At 35.0% G+C, this 18,693-nt stretch overlaps 1 protein-coding gene across 1 annotated transcript in view; it reads right to left on the bottom strand.

Annotated features, from left to right (window-relative positions):
* The window catches only part of LOC111052921 (SNF-related serine/threonine-protein kinase), a 70,770-nt gene that overhangs the window by 34,141 nt on the left and 17,936 nt on the right, over window positions 1–18,693 (bottom strand). The window contains exons 2-7 of the mRNA XM_022339738.2: window positions 12,364–12,614; window positions 11,114–11,266; window positions 9,021–9,157; window positions 7,631–7,740; window positions 4,755–4,896; window positions 2,099–2,308 (exon numbers count right to left, since the gene is read on the bottom strand). Of these exons, the coding sequence (XP_022195430.2) occupies window positions 2,099–2,308; window positions 4,755–4,896; window positions 7,631–7,740; window positions 9,021–9,157; window positions 11,114–11,266; window positions 12,364–12,594 (983 nt within the window). The 5' untranslated portion in view covers window positions 12,595–12,614. The remainder of the gene's footprint in view (window positions 1–2,098; window positions 2,309–4,754; window positions 4,897–7,630; window positions 7,741–9,020; window positions 9,158–11,113; window positions 11,267–12,363; window positions 12,615–18,693) is intronic.

The following is an 18,693-nucleotide window of genomic DNA, read 5'->3' as shown; positions in this document are numbered from 1 at the left end:
TCGAAAAGATAACTCATTGTTTACAGGAGATTGTTTACTAATAAGAAATAATTATTGTAAGAATATGTCTAGAATAGTTAATAAGTGTATAAGTCAACTTTTAGACGATAAGGACCTTCATGATTGTAAATCTTTGGTTATAAGTGAGGCTCAACCTTTTATAAGATACATTCAAGTCATAAATAAATATTTAATGTTCAATATTACTACTTGCACTATAAGTAAACAAAATCAAAACATTACAATTTATCCAAGGAAGACTCAATTACTGAACCTTGAAGAATCAGAAAAGCTGTTTAATTTTTTAGAACCATACGTTTATTGGGAAAGCATTGTATCCTTACCCTCAGAACAACCTGCGAGAACACTATATACAAATCTATCTTTCGACTTGATCCATAAAGCTAATCTAAATATAGAACCACTAGAAATTATAGAGGATTTTACAGCTGAAAGCAATTACCTACTTCATTATATTCTTATCCCAATTGGAATTTTTGTGCTGTTGATAATAATTGCAGTTATTTATTACAAATGTAAAATCTCATTGAAATTTTGTAATCGAAATATTCCTGATAAGAAACAAATAGCTTGTAACTTAGGCGGACCGTACCTCCCAACCGAAACTCCTACTTGAAAAATTGTTCTCACACTTTTGTATTAGTATGTATTGATAACTTAGTTGAGTATTATTTTATATTGTTTTTAACCAGTTTTTGTATTTTGGGTCTTATCAGTTTTTGGTCGCTGAGGACAGCTCCAAACTTGGGGAGGGAGAAGTTATACCCATTGTTATTGTATAGTAGCTGATACAGCACTTAGAATAGTATATAAGCTCTAGTAATTAAGATTCTTTGTCTCATTTCTGTATTTTGGACAGTCACTATGCCGGTTTGTTTCTTGAATAAATCTTTTTAAAAAGGATGTCACGTGTTCCGTTTACTTAACTGTAGAGTAATTCCATGTGATTTTGAAATGCTAGGATTCAAGACAGCTGCATAATATTATTTCTATAGGTAATTATTTGTATTGTATCTAGAACTAATGAGTAGTTGCTAGTCTAGAACTACTAGAACTAATAAAAACTTGATTCCAGTTTTTATTCAATCGACCTGATGTATTCCTCTTCTGCCCAACAGGGCACTCCTTTAGTACAGCACGCTGCACACAGTGACAATAGTAGTTCCCACGAGAACACGGAATTGGAAATGTCGGAAAAACTCAAATGTACATGCCATTTCCGATTCCGCGTTCCCGCCGCAGCTACAGACAATTTCCGGACATTTCAAATTACTGAACGTGTTCTCGTGGCAGCTACTTTTACGACTTGTACTTCTACTCGACTTCTACTATTATGGTAGGCACACACCAGTTAGTTAAGACAAGACTAGTCACGATTAGTCACAATACTTCACATAGTTGCTTATGAAGCAACATGTATTTTTGACGTAGTCATGTACTTTAAAAAATACTCGTCAACAGGATCACGAAACGAAACACATGGCTACAACACCAGATTTGGAAGGATCGAGGAGAGGCATAGATTGGATTTCTTTAAGAAAAACACATTTTTTATGGGGAGAAAATTTTTCAATATACTTCCTAGAGAGTTGAAAGAAATAGAGGAGGTTGAATACCTACAAAAAAAATTAAAGGAATATTTTGTGGGACTATCCCTATACTCTTTGCAGGAGTATGTCAATTTGACTGCAAGATTTTAGAATCTTGTTTTTTATCAAAATTTGTGACTTCTTTATGTGTAAATGATGATTTTTGTGACGATATTAATAATTCTTGTTGTAATTTGACACTGTTCAGATGTATTTTGTGCATTTTGATGAATAAAGAAATTTTCAATTCAATTCAACACACACACAGATTAGTCATTGCAATAAGACATGTATTCATAAGCAACTATGTGAAGTATTGTGACTAAACGTGTCTTGTCTTTTCTTGACTAACTGGTGTGTGCCTAGCCTTACGTGGCAGATACTACTACGAGACATCTGCCTCGGCAGTCACTCTGCATTTCTTGCGTTTTCATGTCAATAAAGATATTTATATTGATATATTGCCTGGTTGGAGCAGACTGACTCACTCGAGCACTTGCTCCTTGGTGGCGATGTTGCCGTTGCTCATCTTCTGCAGGATGAGGGTGTGGTCATCGTCTGAGAGGTGATGCCTCGACACCAGAGGCACGGCCAGGTCCACCTGCTCCTCCCCCTCCCCCTCCAGCCAAGGGTCGGCCGTGATCTCGCTCAGCGTGGCACGCTTCTCCGGCTCACGCACCAACATACGTGATATCAGCCTGCCACATCAATCAATCAAATCTATTGACCTAATATTTCGTCAACCTGACACCAACACAGATATAGTGAGATTCACTTATAACTGTCAGCATTTGTTGAACGAGAAACAATAGCTCGCCTATAGAAATGGCAAGCAAACTTCGCCTACTATAATAAATATTTTCATTTTTTCAAAAGTTGAAGAGGATGATTTCTCCATTTGATGAACACTCTACCACTTAATTCCACCGTGAACAAAACAATTCAACAACAACAATATGTATTCAACAATCAAACTAATTTAGACCATTTCCTTTTTTCTTTAGGGCTACTTTTGAATATATAAAAAAAAAAAATTATGAGTGCCATTTTTAAAATTATTTAGTCTAATAATAATTATTTAACTATATAATTAGACTAAATAATTTTAAAAAGGGTACTCAGATTTATATTTTTATTTATAATTTAGATTGAAATCTAGCTGATACCATAGAGAAACAATAGCATAAGTAGATATCCCATGGTATAGGGCGTTTATGTCGCAACTTTTACTGTTATCTCAAGCCTATAGTCCACGTAGTTCTTTCCCGTGAAGCTTTATGACGCTGGTAGTCTCTTAAATTGTGCCGTTCATACACTCTTAACCGGTCAAAACAGTAAAAATCGACAATAATCGACAGTAATCGGCTTGAGATAACAGTAGAAGTTGCGACATAAACGCTCTATACCATGGGATATCTACTTACGCTATTGTTTCTCTATGCTGATACCAACACAGATTTAGTGAGATTATAGGTATAGTGGAAAATGAATAGTGAAATTTTCTTTTATCGACCTTAGTTTTCAAGTTCGAGATATATCGATATTTTTAAAAAAACATCAATAACTTGAAATCTGTCAGTCAAAAACCAATTCCAAGGGAAAGGTTTGAAAGAGGAAGAAGCTTCCAATAAGATTCATATAGCTTGTTCCTTTGTTTGACGTTTGTTCAAGACCAAATTTCAGACAGTGTGAATGCTCATAAAAAGTTCAAAAACGTCAAACAAGTGAACAAATTACAGTATATGAATTTTATTGGAAATATCTTCCTATTTCCAATCATATCCTTGGAGTAGGATTTTGACTGATAGTTTTATAATTATTGACGTTTTTCAACAATGTAGAAAAATCTATACAGAGTGTTTCAGAAGAAGTGTCGAACTTTTTAGGGTATTGTTCCTAGATGATAGGAGACTACAATGTCGTATTTGGAGTGTCCAAAACTCAGCGGTTATCCTTATAGCTGCCATTTTGTTTTTTTTTCACTTAGGAATTTTCATCTCAAGAACGAAATGTTGTATTGATCTGAAATTTGGCAAGAATATAAATGCTATAAAGACTCAGCTTTTAAAAATAGAATGTAAATTTTCAAAATGGCGGAGATTTCAAATTTTTGATGGCAAATTTCACGAAAACCACTCACTTAACAGAAAATTTACAAGAGACAAAAAAGTTAGCAAATTTTATCAAGATTTCAAGAATATCTTATTCATTAAGATAGGTGAAAAAATAACAGAAAAAGGAATTCTTTTCGTACAATCATACTTTTACAAGACAAACAAGATCATCTGAAAAACATTGTAAAATAAGTTGCATATCCATAAGGAGCCATACCAAGTTTCAAAGCTTCACCTTAAATACAATTGGAATTAAAAATATCTTATGAATCTTCTTAATGAATAAGAATATCTTATTCATTAAGATAGGTGAAGAAATAACAGAAAAAGGAATTCTTTTCGTACAATCATACTTTCACAAGACAAACAAGATCATCTGAAAAACATTGTAAAATAAGTTGCATATCCATAAGGAGCCATACCAAGTTTCAAAGCTTCACCTTAAATACAATTGGAATTAAAAATTTAATATTGATGTCTAAATGGTAAAAAGTGGTCATGCATGCAGTACGAAAAGAATTAATTTCTCTGTTATTCTTTCACCAATCTCAATAAATAAGGTATCCTTGATATCTTGATAAAATTTGCCAACTTTTTTGTCTCTTGTAATTTTTCTGCAAAGTGAACGGTTTTCGTGAAATTTGTCATCAACAATTTAAAACGTGAAAATTTTTACTTACATTTTTTAAAGTTGAATCTTCATAGCATAAATATTCAAGCCAAATTTCTGATCAATACAACATTTCGTTCTTGAGATAGAAATTAATAAGTGAAAAAACAAAAATGGCAGCTATAAGAATAACTGCTGAGTTTTGGTCACTTCAAATACGACATTTGTAGTCTCCTATCATCCAGGAACAATACCTTAAAATGTTCGACACTACTTCTGAAACACTCAGAAGTAGTATATCTCGAAAACTAAAGTAGATAGCAGAGAATTTGAGAGCACATTTTGGTTGTAGAGTGTATTGTGTTGGGCTGTTACACGTTTCGTGGGACACTGGGTGAAGGGTGGTTTGCAGGGGCTCACCTACGACACGGCTCCGACACGTGGCTGGGAATGGAGTACTTGCAGTCCATGATCATGGTCAGAGTCTCACTGTCGTTGGCCTCCTGGAACGGCGCTTGGCCGCACACCAGCATGTACAGAATGACGCCCAAAGACCACACATCTGCAACAAACACAAACAGTAAGAGAACATTTTAAATAATCACTGCAGATAATCAATTGGTCGTTTTCAAACTTAGCCAACCAATTGTCGGCCGACACTCAGAATTGTTCTCTGATTGGCTGACAATCAATCAGGTATTGGTGAGAATTAGATATTGACAATGAATATAATAATAATAATGTTTATTATTATTATTATAACAATAATTATAATTAGACAATCAATCAGGTATTGGTGAGAATTAGATCAAACTCAGAGACACTCAGAATTATCTATTTATTATTATAGTTTTATTCCTCATTCCTCAACAATTGAGGTTAAAAATTAAAAAAATCTGGTGTGGTGCACTCACACAACTTTCCTTGCCGTTATGAGAATTGATCAACACTGACGATAGTGTTCCCGCGCATCTCAAGTCTACTTTTCTAAGATCTGAGCCAGCTGGTGTCAGGACAATAGCGCTGCAGACACACGAAGTCTGCTATCTCTTCATAGTGAATGATTCAATAGAATCAACAGTTGCCAACAGTTTGCAATTGAATAATCTTATTTTCTCTAATTTCGAGCTTATTTTCAATTTTAGGTGAAAATGCTACTGAACATTAATTGTAGAGATTTTTATGCTCAATCTTTTCCACTTGAAATTTTTTGTTTAAATTGTATCTGAAGCCTGATAATTGGGAATCTAAAATCAAACTTTGCATAAATGAGGCCGAGATCCTGAAATTTTTACAGATATGAGACTTGTGGTAGTTGATAGAGCTTATCAATGACTTTCCTAGGAATGAATTTGATCAAAATCGTTGGAGCCGTTTTCGAGAAAATCGCGAAAAACCCTGTTTTTGACAACATTTTTGCCATTTTAGCCGCCATCTTGAATCGCATTTGATCGAAATTGTTCGTGTCGGATCCTTATAGTGTAAGGACCTTAAGTTCCAAATTTCAAGTAATTCCGTTAATTGGAAGATGAGATATCGTGTACACAGACGCACATACACTCATACACACACACACACACACACACACACACATACAGACCAATACCCAAAAACCACTTTTTTGGACTCAGGGGACATTGAAACGTATAGAAATTAGGGTACCTTAATTTTTTTCGGAAAGCAATACTTCCTTACCTATGGTAATAGGGCAAGGAAAGTAATAATAATTATGGCATCTTCTCTCTCTTCTTTTTCATCCACTTCTTTTTCTTCACACATTCCTCTACCACATCAAAATCATTCTTCTTCTTTAAACTTGTTGAAAAGTTTAAACGGTCGATATCTATCACTTTTTAAAACTTGCTTAATCCCTGCTTTCCAATGAATTTCTGCTATGCTGAGGAGGAAAAGAATACCATTGACAGAATACCAGTTCACAGACTGGCTGAATGAAATTGTGTGAGAATTTCCGTAAGAGTCATCGATTATTCTTTTTCAGCCCAGCAGAGCGGAAATTCACATTGCTTCAATAAATTAGTTGCTTAGACTACTTTCATCCAAGACAGCTCTACTCCTTGAAAATAATTTGCAGACTACACAAAAACCCGGGAAGCTTTCAACAAAGGAACGAACCACAGTCATAACACAAGAAACAGAAACCTTCTTATTACGAACGTGGCTAGGAAGGCAGTATATCAACGACACTTCAACCACCTAGCACCAAAACTCCACAATCAAATCAAGTCAATAGAAAACCCAAGAAGATTGAAAACTGCTGCTAAGAACTGGATTATTTCAGCTGGAAGACATCATATAGAAAACATAATCTCAAACAATATGTGAGCTCACATACCCAACGTATTTGCAGTTTGCACCCCCACCCAGAATCTATTACTACTACAATAACACCTACTCTAGTACATGGGTTTCCCATAGTTGAGTAGGTTAATTTCCAATAAAATTAAATTCCATATTTTTCATAAGCCTATTGTATTGTAGATATTTTGTAATTTTTATTTTTTAATTGCTTGATTGCATTTTTTTAAAGGAAATAAATTTATATATTATTATTATTCATTTCATTCATCACATGACAAGTGAGTGTTTATTGAAGTCAAAGTCGGCCTTTGGCAAGACTTTGGTGCATTACTAAACTGAAATGTTCAAAAATGATCTCACAATGGATGCTGTGTTGAGAACAACTGCTTTTTCTATGGCATACTTTGCACTTTTCGATATTCCCATCTGACAAAGATTTGCTGACACTTTTCTAGTTACAACTCCAACCATGGAGATAATGACAGGAACAATTGTGACCTTTTCTTGCATCCAGACATCCTTGATCTCAGCAACCAAGGGAAGGTACTTGGAGACCTTTTCATTATAATACTGGTCCAAGTTGTGGCAGCATGGTATGCCAACATCTATTAGTGTTGTTTCCTTGGCTACCTTATCCATGAGGATGATATCTGGCCTATTACTAGCAACTGTTCTGTCTGTCAGCACCGACCGATCCCAATATAACTTATGTGTCTCATTCTCCAAGACTAGGGATGGCTTGTACGAGTAGTAGGGCTACTATTATTATAGGGTTGTTATTATTATTATTATGATTATTATTAATATGGATATCTACTACATCACCTTTACAGCAACACAGAAAATCTTCAGATCATGACAAATCATTGTCGACAGTGAAATCTGTTCTAGCTCGAACAGAAATTATCAGTAAAAAGAGGAATTCAAAATAATTTTTGATAGTTTCCAACATTTTTTTAGGAATGTAGTAGACTTACCAACTGCGGGTGCATCATAGGAGTCTCCTAATAGGATTTCGGGCGCAGAATAGGCCAGAGATCCACATGAGGTTTCTAATTTCTGGCCCGGGTAGAATTTATTACTAAACCTGTTGAACAAAAATCAAAATTTAACCAATCATGATTTATAACAATAAATCGAACAAAAATCATTAACAGTTCAGCGAAATATTGAATCAGTCAAAGTATCAAAACAAAATCAATTCAACTTTCTATTTTCTAAATCTACCATAATAATAATGTTCTATTAATACACGTAAAAACAATGAAACTGATTATATGTAATGATTTAGAAATTTTATAGTGGAAATAAAAATTGTTGAATAATCGTTATAAGTTGTTGATCAATCATCATTTTCCTGAGCATCAAGATAAATTAGTATTTTTGATAAAAATACAGTGTTCAATCATAGCATATGTAGCTTTTTATGATAAATTTACAATTTCATTGTGTGAGGGGCGCTCAGCAACCTGCCATTTTTCAACGTTGCAATTGAAAGAACATACTCTTCAAATGTATATTACAGTGGTTATTACTCACATTTCATCTACAGACTACAGTACGTTTAATTAACCCGAGAGACCAATTTCTGTTAACCTGAACCAAACCCAGAACCTTAAAGAACATAAAATATCGAATTTTCTCCAATTTATTCCACTCTTGACTCTTAAATTGTATTCAATACACTTTTTGACAAGTTTTGTATTGAATTTGTTAAAACTCTCTTTCAAATGTTTGTAGCAATTCGCCGAGAATTAGTGGATTACAGGGCAGGCGATTGAAGATGGTCCTACTTGAATCTACTTGATGGTCCACACAGTCCTACTTGAATCACAACCTGACTCTGGACCACAACCTGTACACCGTGGATGGGACCAAGTACCATGAACCGCGTCTGGTTCGAGTATCTGAAAGTGTCTTTATAATATTCATCAACATAGTTTAATTCGATTTGTTATAGCTTGGCAGTGGCTCTCAACCGAATAAGAACTCTGAGCTTTCTGTGATGACTCAGAAAATTCAAAATCAGAATCGCAATTCATTCAAGACTCTGTGAATGAATGTTTTGAGGCCGTAGAGTCAGGTAAGAGTCCTTTGTTAGAAACCCAATTTCCATCAGTTAAAGATTTGTATATGTGCAAGTGCACGTCAAATCATGCATGAGCCGAAAAACAAAATTATTGTAAAAAGCCATTGAAACACGTTGTGACTTGCATGTAGCTGATCATACTGAACGCAACCAGTAGGTCTCAGTGTGAATGTTCCTATTGCCCTTTCCATAGTTTGCATAACCAAGCGACGCATTCAATGTGATCACAGCTTGAAAATTGTTGATATGATTTATTTTATGTTTCTCGTTGAACTCACCCGAAGTCAGTGAGTTTGACGACACCCAACCTCTCGAAGAACACCACATTCTCGGGCTTGAGATCCCGATGCACCACATGCAGCCGGTGACAGTAGGAAATGGCTCGCACTATCTGCGCAAAGTAATCTCGCGCCACCTTCAAGCATCAAACATACTAATATACTAATTGTTGATTAGTAATCATTTTCTTGAGCAAGAATCAAGATTAATTTTTTTCACCATATCAAGCTACAAAGTAATAGGCACGTCATTACATACAGTATAATGTGACATTAAGGTCTGTTTCCATAGTCAAAGCTTTGGCTAGGCGCACACCAGTTGGTCAAGACAAGACAAGACATGATCAGACACGTTTAGTCAGAATACTTCACATAGTTGCTTATGAAGACATGTCTAAGGCTAGGCACACACCAGTTATTCAAGACAAGACAAGACAAGAAATGATCAGACACGTTTAGTCACAATACTTCACATAGTTGCTCATGAAGACATGTCTAATTGCAATGACTAATCAGTGTGTTGCGTCATAAGCAACAATGTGAAGTATTGTGTCTGATCATGTCTTGTCTTGTCTCGAATAACTGGTGTGTGTGCCTAGCCTAATTGCAATGAATAATGAGTGTGAGTTGCGTCACAAGCAGCTATGTGAAGAATTGTGACTGTTCGTGTCTGATTATGTCTTGTCTTGTCTTGACTAACTGGTGTGCGCCTAGCCTTAAACCAATGTACCTAGAATACACGTATTCGGGTAGCCATCTAGTCACCCCGACTACTTGACACCTGGTCATTTTGGCCATAGGCGACTACTTGTACCCTCGTAAAAATATACCATTGCCGTCAAGTTGTCCCCCGACTACTTGACACCTACTGGACCAAAAGTGCCAACTAGTCATGACCGTAAACGACAACTTGACACCTCGCACCCTCGCGTCAGGGTGTCCGGAATGACCCGGATCAGTAAAGTGATCCGAACCTCCCATCTATACTATTATAATGCTGGACTTTCTTACAAGATGACGAATTTTTTCGACAGGATACTAGCCGACTTTCCATTCTGTATGTATTCTGTGCTAAAGGTCTATCCCTCACAACTTCTCATCATCGGTAAAATAATTAATATTTATGAATTCAATTTAATTATTTATTTTAAGAACATATTTCAAAATTATATGCTAGATATAACAGGAGGGAGCTCCACAAGCTGCGTTCACGTTTACAATTTCAATGTATGTATTTCACAAACTTTTTTGATGTATTTCACACGACATGCTGTCAAATATATTAAATACATAAAAAAAGCGTGAAATACAACGCAGCTCGGAATGGATTGAGAAACCATCGTATGTATTTCCTCTCCAATAATAACATACAATGATAAATAATTAATAACTAATGCACAGAATAAATACAAATGTGGAAGAATAAGACGTTTATATTCTCAATACCACTTTCATTTATTCGAAAATTGATTCATAATAAAGAACCAGGTTTCATGGTAATACCTACCACATCTTCAGCTGAACTAATATTTTTGTTGTTGTTGAAGGACCATGAACTATGAAACCTGGTTCTATATTATGAATTAATTTTCGAATAAATAAAAGTGGTATTGACAATATCAACGTCTTATTCTTTCAATTGTGGAGTAATATCACAACATCTCATACCATACAATCAAATTATTTAAATACACATGTATTTATTATCACACATTTATTTGTCATACATTTATATTACATCATATCATATTTATTTATTCAATTCGTATTTATTATTACATTAATATATTTTACATGGTTGAAATATATGAGGTTATTATAGTTATTTTCCCGTATGGCCGCCTTAGATTCCTGACTTCGTTAATTGCCTGTTACAGTTTATGACAAACATTTATTTAGGGTGACCGATTGAGCCAACTCCTCTGAATTTGATTCATGAGTTGTAAAGTTCGGAACTCACCAAAACTGTAGCTCCATTCATCTCTCATTACCATCCGGCTCATTACCCACACACAAGCCTAGAGCTGATGGGGGCATCACCCTCAGCAAAAAATACAGTATTTAAGGATTGTGTATGATGATGTTGTGTATACCTGTTCACTGAGGCCGGCGTCGTGACGCATGATGTAGTCGTAGAGATCGCCGCCGTCACCCAGCTCCAGGATGAGGTAGAGCTTGGTTTGGGTGTCGATCACCTCGTACAACCTCACCACGTTCGGGTGCTGCACCAGCTTCATGCAGCGCACCTGGTGGCCATTGAATCAATTACAAATTCATTCACTAACAACTACTACAAAATTACAGAAATCAAGACTGATAACAGAATAGAGTTCAATGAAAGATAAAAAAAAATCAATAATATGGAGAAGAAATACTCCACCTACTTGAATAATAAATTCGACAATATTACAGAAGGGATAAGGATCGAAAAGCCATAAACAAAATCCATTTTCTTGCCTGTTTGTAAGTCAGAAAGTTGTCATTAACAAAGGTTAGGATGCTCAAACAGATATCACCTATACTGAATGGATTCAAGGCAGTCCTTTAACTTTAATATTATATCGTCACTTTCATAAATCATAGCAAGTATACCTCTTAACCATAATAATTCTATTTGAATACTATTTTTTATTTGTATCCAAATAATAAATTGATTGTAAAGCCTCGCCAAGAAAAGTAATTTATTTGCCTGTTTGTAGGTAGGAAAGTCATTATTTACAAAAGATAGTATGCTAAAACAGAGAGAGATCTCAACTGCATTAATTTGCTTCCGATTTGATAAAGACAGTCCTGTAACTTCAATTGGCAGTTGCGGTGCCCTTTGGGCATTTTTGTCAATTTTTTGCATTGACAATGAATATTTTAAAATGCATAAAGTAGTTGAAGTTACTATTCCAATTCAAATTAATAAATTAGCATAATCAATTATTACCATGATAAGAGTAGTAACTACATAGTTTAACTACATAAAGTAGAAAAACAAGAGTTAAACTCATAAGTTTAGCTACATAGAGTAGTTAAACTTACTATTCCAATTCAAATTTATAAATTAGCATAATCAATATTATAACAATGATACAGAGTGGCCAAAAAGTCACTACCCTTAGGTATCCCTCAGGTATACCATTAGTGACTAAGGATATCCCTTGAGGTAGGTACATTAGATAGGTTATGGCCCTTAGGGTGTAGCCTTAGGGTCAGATTATATTAAGCGTTTTCAGACGGCGTTTATAGAGTCGACAAGCCAAGGAAGCTCTCCGATTGACTGATTGGGTTGGGCCTGAAAAAACTCTTGGATGGTCTAGCCCAACCCTCGAGTGTACTGTGTGTCTATATAATTTACCTCCTGGAAGAGATGCGCCCTGGACACCTCATCGAGCTTGCTCTTGTCGATGACCTTGACGGCGACCTTCTCGCCGGTGAAAACGTGTCGCGCCAGCTTCACCACCGCGAAATGGCCGCGGCCCAAGGTCGACTCAAGGTCATAGAGGCCGGCTATCTTGCCGTCGTACGACCCCCCTCCACCACCCCCTCCCACACCTCCACCACCCCCGCCGACACGACTGCGCTGCATGCTGGCTGCGATCTCACACCCTGCCAACAAACAAATCAGGAGAAATTGGTTAGTGATATCAAATTCAAAGGTGGGAGTTAGAAATGACAACAAAGCAAAATGTTAAAAAAATGTGTGATCAAATTCAAAGTTGAATTAGTCAAATGTAGATCGCTGTTGGAAAAATAGTGATAAAATAAGTTGGTGATACCACTGTCAATGAAGGAAAAGAAAACAGAAATTAGCGACAAAAAAGATAGAGTAGTCCAAATCCAAACAGAAGCTAAATTCAAATATAAAGCGCTAATTATTATTGGTAAAAGACCCTGTCAATTGAGAGATACACAGGAGAGGAATTATTACATTATTAGATGTTGGTTATCCATCCTGTTTTCACTAATAATATTACTATTGCATTTTTATATAACTTTAAAGTGATAAAACACTCACATTCTTTGATGTGGCGACGTCCGTTCCGTGCTGGTGTCGCACATTTTTTCTGTTTGGCTTGAAAATGTGCAACACCAGCACGAAACGGACGTCGCCACATCAAAGAATGTGAGTGTTTTATCACTTTAAAGTTATATAAAAATACAAAAGTAACATTATTAGAAAAAAGGTACAGTATCAACAAATGTTAAAACACACAAATAAAACACAATAAAAATCAAAATTACAAAGCAATCAATCACATTATGAGAAGAGACTGAAATGATAAAAAATACCTAGAGTACCTAGACAACTATGGTTTCCCATGTAATAGGAAGGTAAAGCATACCATAAGATGAGTGAAATGGGAAAATTGGGGGGGGAAACGAAGAAAAATATGCAAAACGAGGACACTTAACGTAGCTAATGAAATGTCATGGAATTCACTAGTTTGAGCAGAAATCGTTATTTTCATTGATTATAAATTGAATATCGAGGATGACCTTGGAGTGAAGTGACCTTGATAATAGCAAAGTGTTGAGGAAAGGATGGCCTTGGAAGGTCAAGGTCGAACGCTTTTAATTAGAAGGATGAATCTGATGTAAGATAAATGTTTTGAATAAAAATGATGTCCCTGATGTGATTGGAAAGAGAATGATGCTCTTGATGCATTGAAAAACACTGAGGTTAGCATTTAGGTGAATATGTATTGGATGAGAAACATATTATTTTTTATTGCGTAGAATAGAGTAGGAAATTGACGCCCTTAACGTGGAGGACAATGTATTGGTGGAAATGGATGACCTTGATGTGCAAGTTGAAACATAATGAATGAGGCAAATCATAAAGCAAGTCGATTCATGAGGCAAATCATATGAATCATGATACTTCACTCTAAATCCCGTTGAACTTACATTTACATTTTAATGTTATGCATTTGTGATTTGATTTATACATCTTGTGAGGGTGATAGTTTAGGTGGATTGAATCTCAAGAGTGATAGTAATGTGGTGATAATTAATAGGAATTGAAATAAATATTTGAATTCACAAATCAGCTTATTTATAGAAATAAAAAAAGCATTTTTTGCTGTTCCACCATCATCTCCCTCTAGAAAAGATTAGTGGAAATAAATCGAGAACCAGCGAAAACATTCATCACCTGTGAAACTAGATACTTTTGAGGCTATAAACTATTTTAATTTTATTTGAGTGATTTAGGTGGGTTCCGAACTAGCGAAAATCGATTTTTAAATTCATAGAAGTAAATATTCAGAGAAGTTCGGAGTTCTTCAAGTGGTCACATTTACAACGGTAGTAGCAGGCGCATGCAACTTAACATACCTTATCAGCACGAATAAACTAAGGGGTGTATAATTTGTGAAAAATTCTTGAATGAAAAAAATATAGGTCATTCGTATGCAGCTGGTATACATCGTTCCAAAGATTGTGAAGTGCATCCCGAACGAGCTCATCGGTGAACCTATTAAGTTTGTTCCAATAAATATTAAAAACTGGATACTTCACAACTATTACTTCCATCTTAATATTGTACGAGTTCAAATTTTTCAGCTTTTAAAACTATTCATTATTATCAGGATTAATTCACAATTGATAGCATTTGATTTGAATATACTTTCCATTGTTTGCATAAAAGATTCCATTTTAAATTATTAGCGTAGGATTTTTTGTCAATTCCTATACTCTGATTAGTCTCTGGGAAGCTTTAAAAAACAAACAAACAAATAGTTGAGTCTCTACTCCTACTGGCGAACAAGTGTTTCACTTATGCCAGTAGTTCTTCACCAACAGCCGTATTTTAAATATAGTTAACATAGATAATTAGAATACTAATTATTGTTTTTTTCTAATTATTGTCACATCTTTGTATTGATTTTGTTTTGTTTGTTTTTTTGTGAAATAAACATAGAACTGAATTCATTAGAAGGATTGGGGAAGAACCAACAGGCACAGCCCAAACTGTTTTAAACATTATAAACATAATTATAAAAAAATCAATATGGAATATGTGTACAGTAGATAGTAGGCCTTCACTATTTAAGTAGACGTATTCGAATAATAATAGTACTAACTCTATCAAGTATTCGGAATAGTAGGTACTCTAGAGAAATACAAAATCCTGCAGCCCATAACAGAGACCTGACAACCATGAGTTTATCTTTTATTTGTGCATCAAAGCCAGCCATTCACTAACATAGGAAGCAGCATTCATCTCTATTGGCAGATTTATACTGTCAACATTCCTTGTAAATAATTCCAACGCTACCCATTCAGCCAATGCTGACAGATTAAAGTGAAACTCACTACAGAGGGGAAGCAGTTCCATCAGTTTCCTCTTTGAAAATTTCCCCCAACATGAACGAGGGGTGGAAGAAATATAGGAGGATGACGAGGAGAAGGAGAGGAGTAGGAGGAGACGGAAGAAGTGAAAGAGAACAAGCAGGATGGAGAGAAGTAAGAGGAGGAAGAAATGAAAGAGAACAGGAGGATATGAAGGGGGAACAAGCAGGATATGTCTATGGTTTGATCCATTTCAAACTGTCAGCATTCCTGATGGAAAAACGTCAATGTTTTCCATTCAACTAATGCTGACAGTTTAAAATGAACCTCACTTTACCACCAGTTTGCTTCCCCCTTTATTTTGCTTCTGCGGTGTGCTAAATATAAATACGTGCACGGCAAGAGAGATAGAGTGGAAAAAGAGAGAGAGATAGTGAGATAAATGTGAATGAGATCAAAATAAACACAGAGTGTCCCGTACCCCGCGCTGAGTACTAGCGGCGTCTGTGTATATTGTGGTGAGAATCGAAGAGCCTAGTAAAACTTGAATATTTAGTAAAAATGACTGTATATGGACATGGAATTCAAACACGATATTCTGAGAAAATCTTTGGGAGTTATTGATGTATGAGGAAAAAATGGCGTTAACCCTATAATAGAGATCCACTTTAAATTGTCAGAGATTGATTGAATTGAAAGAATTGATCTTATTTATAAGAAATGCTGAGTTTAAATGAAAATATGAATATAGTAATTCCATATAAACTGGGGTTGGTGGAAATGTGAAAAAGTACTAGGATTTGACCCCGTTGAGTCTTGGAAAATCAATCATTGAGAAAGTGTGTAGAAATACCGGTGGATTAGTAAGTAGTAATACAGCGTGATGAGAATCATTGATTGTAAAAGTGATGTAAATCTCAATGATTTGAGATTTACATCACAAACACGGTTGCACAAACCTCCATCAAATTTTAACGTCGTAGAGTACTCATCTGACTAAAGCAATGTCAGAAGAACCAATAAACAAGAACATTTTACTTAACGTACATTAAACCGGCCATCGATCTTGAGAAATTAAATACATAATATACATGGAGTTAGGACACTAGTATTTAGAATTGTCGATCTAAAACATCAACATCATAAGGGTAAGAAAAACTCTTGGATTCTTTATTGTAGTATTTCTAGGATTAGTAGAGACTCATTAATAAAATATCAAGTACGTCGCTAAAAGATAAATTATTTCTACAGTATGCAGCAGTATTTTAGTATTTTACTAAGATATAAAAACTCGACAACGTGATTCAACACAAACTGTGATAGTGAATAAAATTCGATACAAAGGAAAACAAATTATAAATTATATTTGAGACAAAAAAATAGAGCTGGGTTCACACTTGACAAAAATGTTTTAATGGGACTCAAAGGACAAGCATGTAATAAAGTTCAGACAAAACAATATCGACATTTTGCCAGTTGTCGCTGTGAAAGCGAACATTATTTTTCCAAACACAATTAGCCCAAACTGTTTCAAAACGAGTGCTTGTCAAACAATTGCCGAGTGTGGACCCAGCTTTACGGGTAATGAAATTAAAGTAACAGCTAATCTAGTAATATTGCAATGAAAAGTGAGTAATAAATTAAATATAACAAAATTACTGATAAGAAGTAGATTCATAGTTGACCGAGCAAAGTGATGTCTAAGACTCAAGCCGACGGTTTGGCATTTCTCTGTTTAAATGTTTGAATGTTTAAATGTTTATATGTTGCGCATTTACGGCGAAACGCGGTAATAGATTTTCATGAAATTTGACAGGTATGTTCCTTTTTTAATTGCGCGTCGACGTATATACAAGATTTTTGAAAATTTTGCATTTCAAGGATGCTATAAAAGGAAAAAGGAGCCTACTTCATACGCCAATATTAGGGTAAAAATCAGACTATAGAATTATTCATCATAAATCAGCTGTCTAGTGGACTATAATACTACCCGTTCAAAAACATCGAACATCTTGAAAATGTATCTTTCAATCAACGTTAGTAGACAGTTGACTATAATACTACCCGTTCAAAAACATCGAACATCTTGAAAATTTATCTTTCCATCAACGTTGTAGACAGTTGCAGCCAGACCTGATAACAGCGCTCACACTCACATTTCGGGACGACACGTCACGGTAGGATAGAACAAAAAGCTCTATGTTTATTTAGGATTTTTTCTAGACATTTTAAATTGATAAATTATTTATCAATTTTTGAGAAAACATAACAACAGGTCAATGTAACTTACTGAGAGCGAGGTCTACTGTTCACAGAACCACTAGTATTATTACAAATAAATAAGAAACAATAATGGGTGAAAAATTAGCTAGACATCAGAAATACACTCAACTAATATTTATTCAAGTATTCCAAACAAATAATTCAACTTACATAAAAACATTGAGCATCCGATTTCATAGCTAAGTCTAGTACTTACTTTCTATTACTTTTATAATGATAAATTTCTTAGTGAAAGTTTCCAACTCATGTACTAGAAGAACTTCTCAAATCAATTTTACAACTTTACAAACTCATTTGCATGGAAACGACGCAACACATGATATCCTAGTCATGAAAAGAACAACTAAAACAACCATAAAAAGCCAAAAAAAAACAAAGCAATTATCCAAAAAAGGAGCTACTTTTGTTTTGTCTTCTACCGGCAGCACATGGGTTATTAATGGGAGAGGGAGTGGGGTGTGGGATTTTAAATGCTGAATCTATTAATAGCCACTATCTGAATATAGTTAGATTCACTATTGTCAGCATTGGTTAGATGGACGAGTATTGATGCCATTTATAGGGAATACTGTCACTTTGAAGTGATTCTCACTATTTACACATTAGTCTAGAACGAATCTGGGAATGTCTAGGAGAGGAGTCTAGGTGTGTGGGTGGCGAAAGAGACAGAAGAAGTGAGATAGGAAAGACAAAGGAGAAAGATTATGAATAGTAAGTGAGAAAACATGAAAACAAAAAGAGAAAATAAAAAATAGGGAGTAAATTGTTCCTCTAAAAAACGTGAAAGGGAGAACGAAGCTGAGAGAGAATAAGAGGGAAAAGTAGAGACAACATGAAAACACAGAGATAATAAAAATGGGGATTAAGTTGTTCCTCAATCTTTAATGGACTGAACATTATGAATCATCAATACAGAAAGAGAAAAAACGAGGAGTAAATGATTGTACATTATGAATCATCCATACTGTAGGCTATCTATTAACACAAAAATAGAAAATAAAAATGGTGAGTAAATTTGTTAGCCTACCATTATAGATTATGAATCAAGAGTCATCAATATAATATATGGCCATGCCGTTCTAAAGGGTTGGAAGTACACTATTATTAT

The sequence above is a fragment of the Nilaparvata lugens genome, chromosome 5, assembly GCF_014356525.2.
Source record: "Nilaparvata lugens isolate BPH chromosome 5, ASM1435652v1, whole genome shotgun sequence".
Classification (NCBI taxonomy): domain Eukaryota; kingdom Metazoa; phylum Arthropoda; class Insecta; order Hemiptera; family Delphacidae; genus Nilaparvata; species Nilaparvata lugens.
Note: the sequence above shows the minus strand (reverse complement) of the source record. Positions and strands in the feature narration are given on the sequence as shown.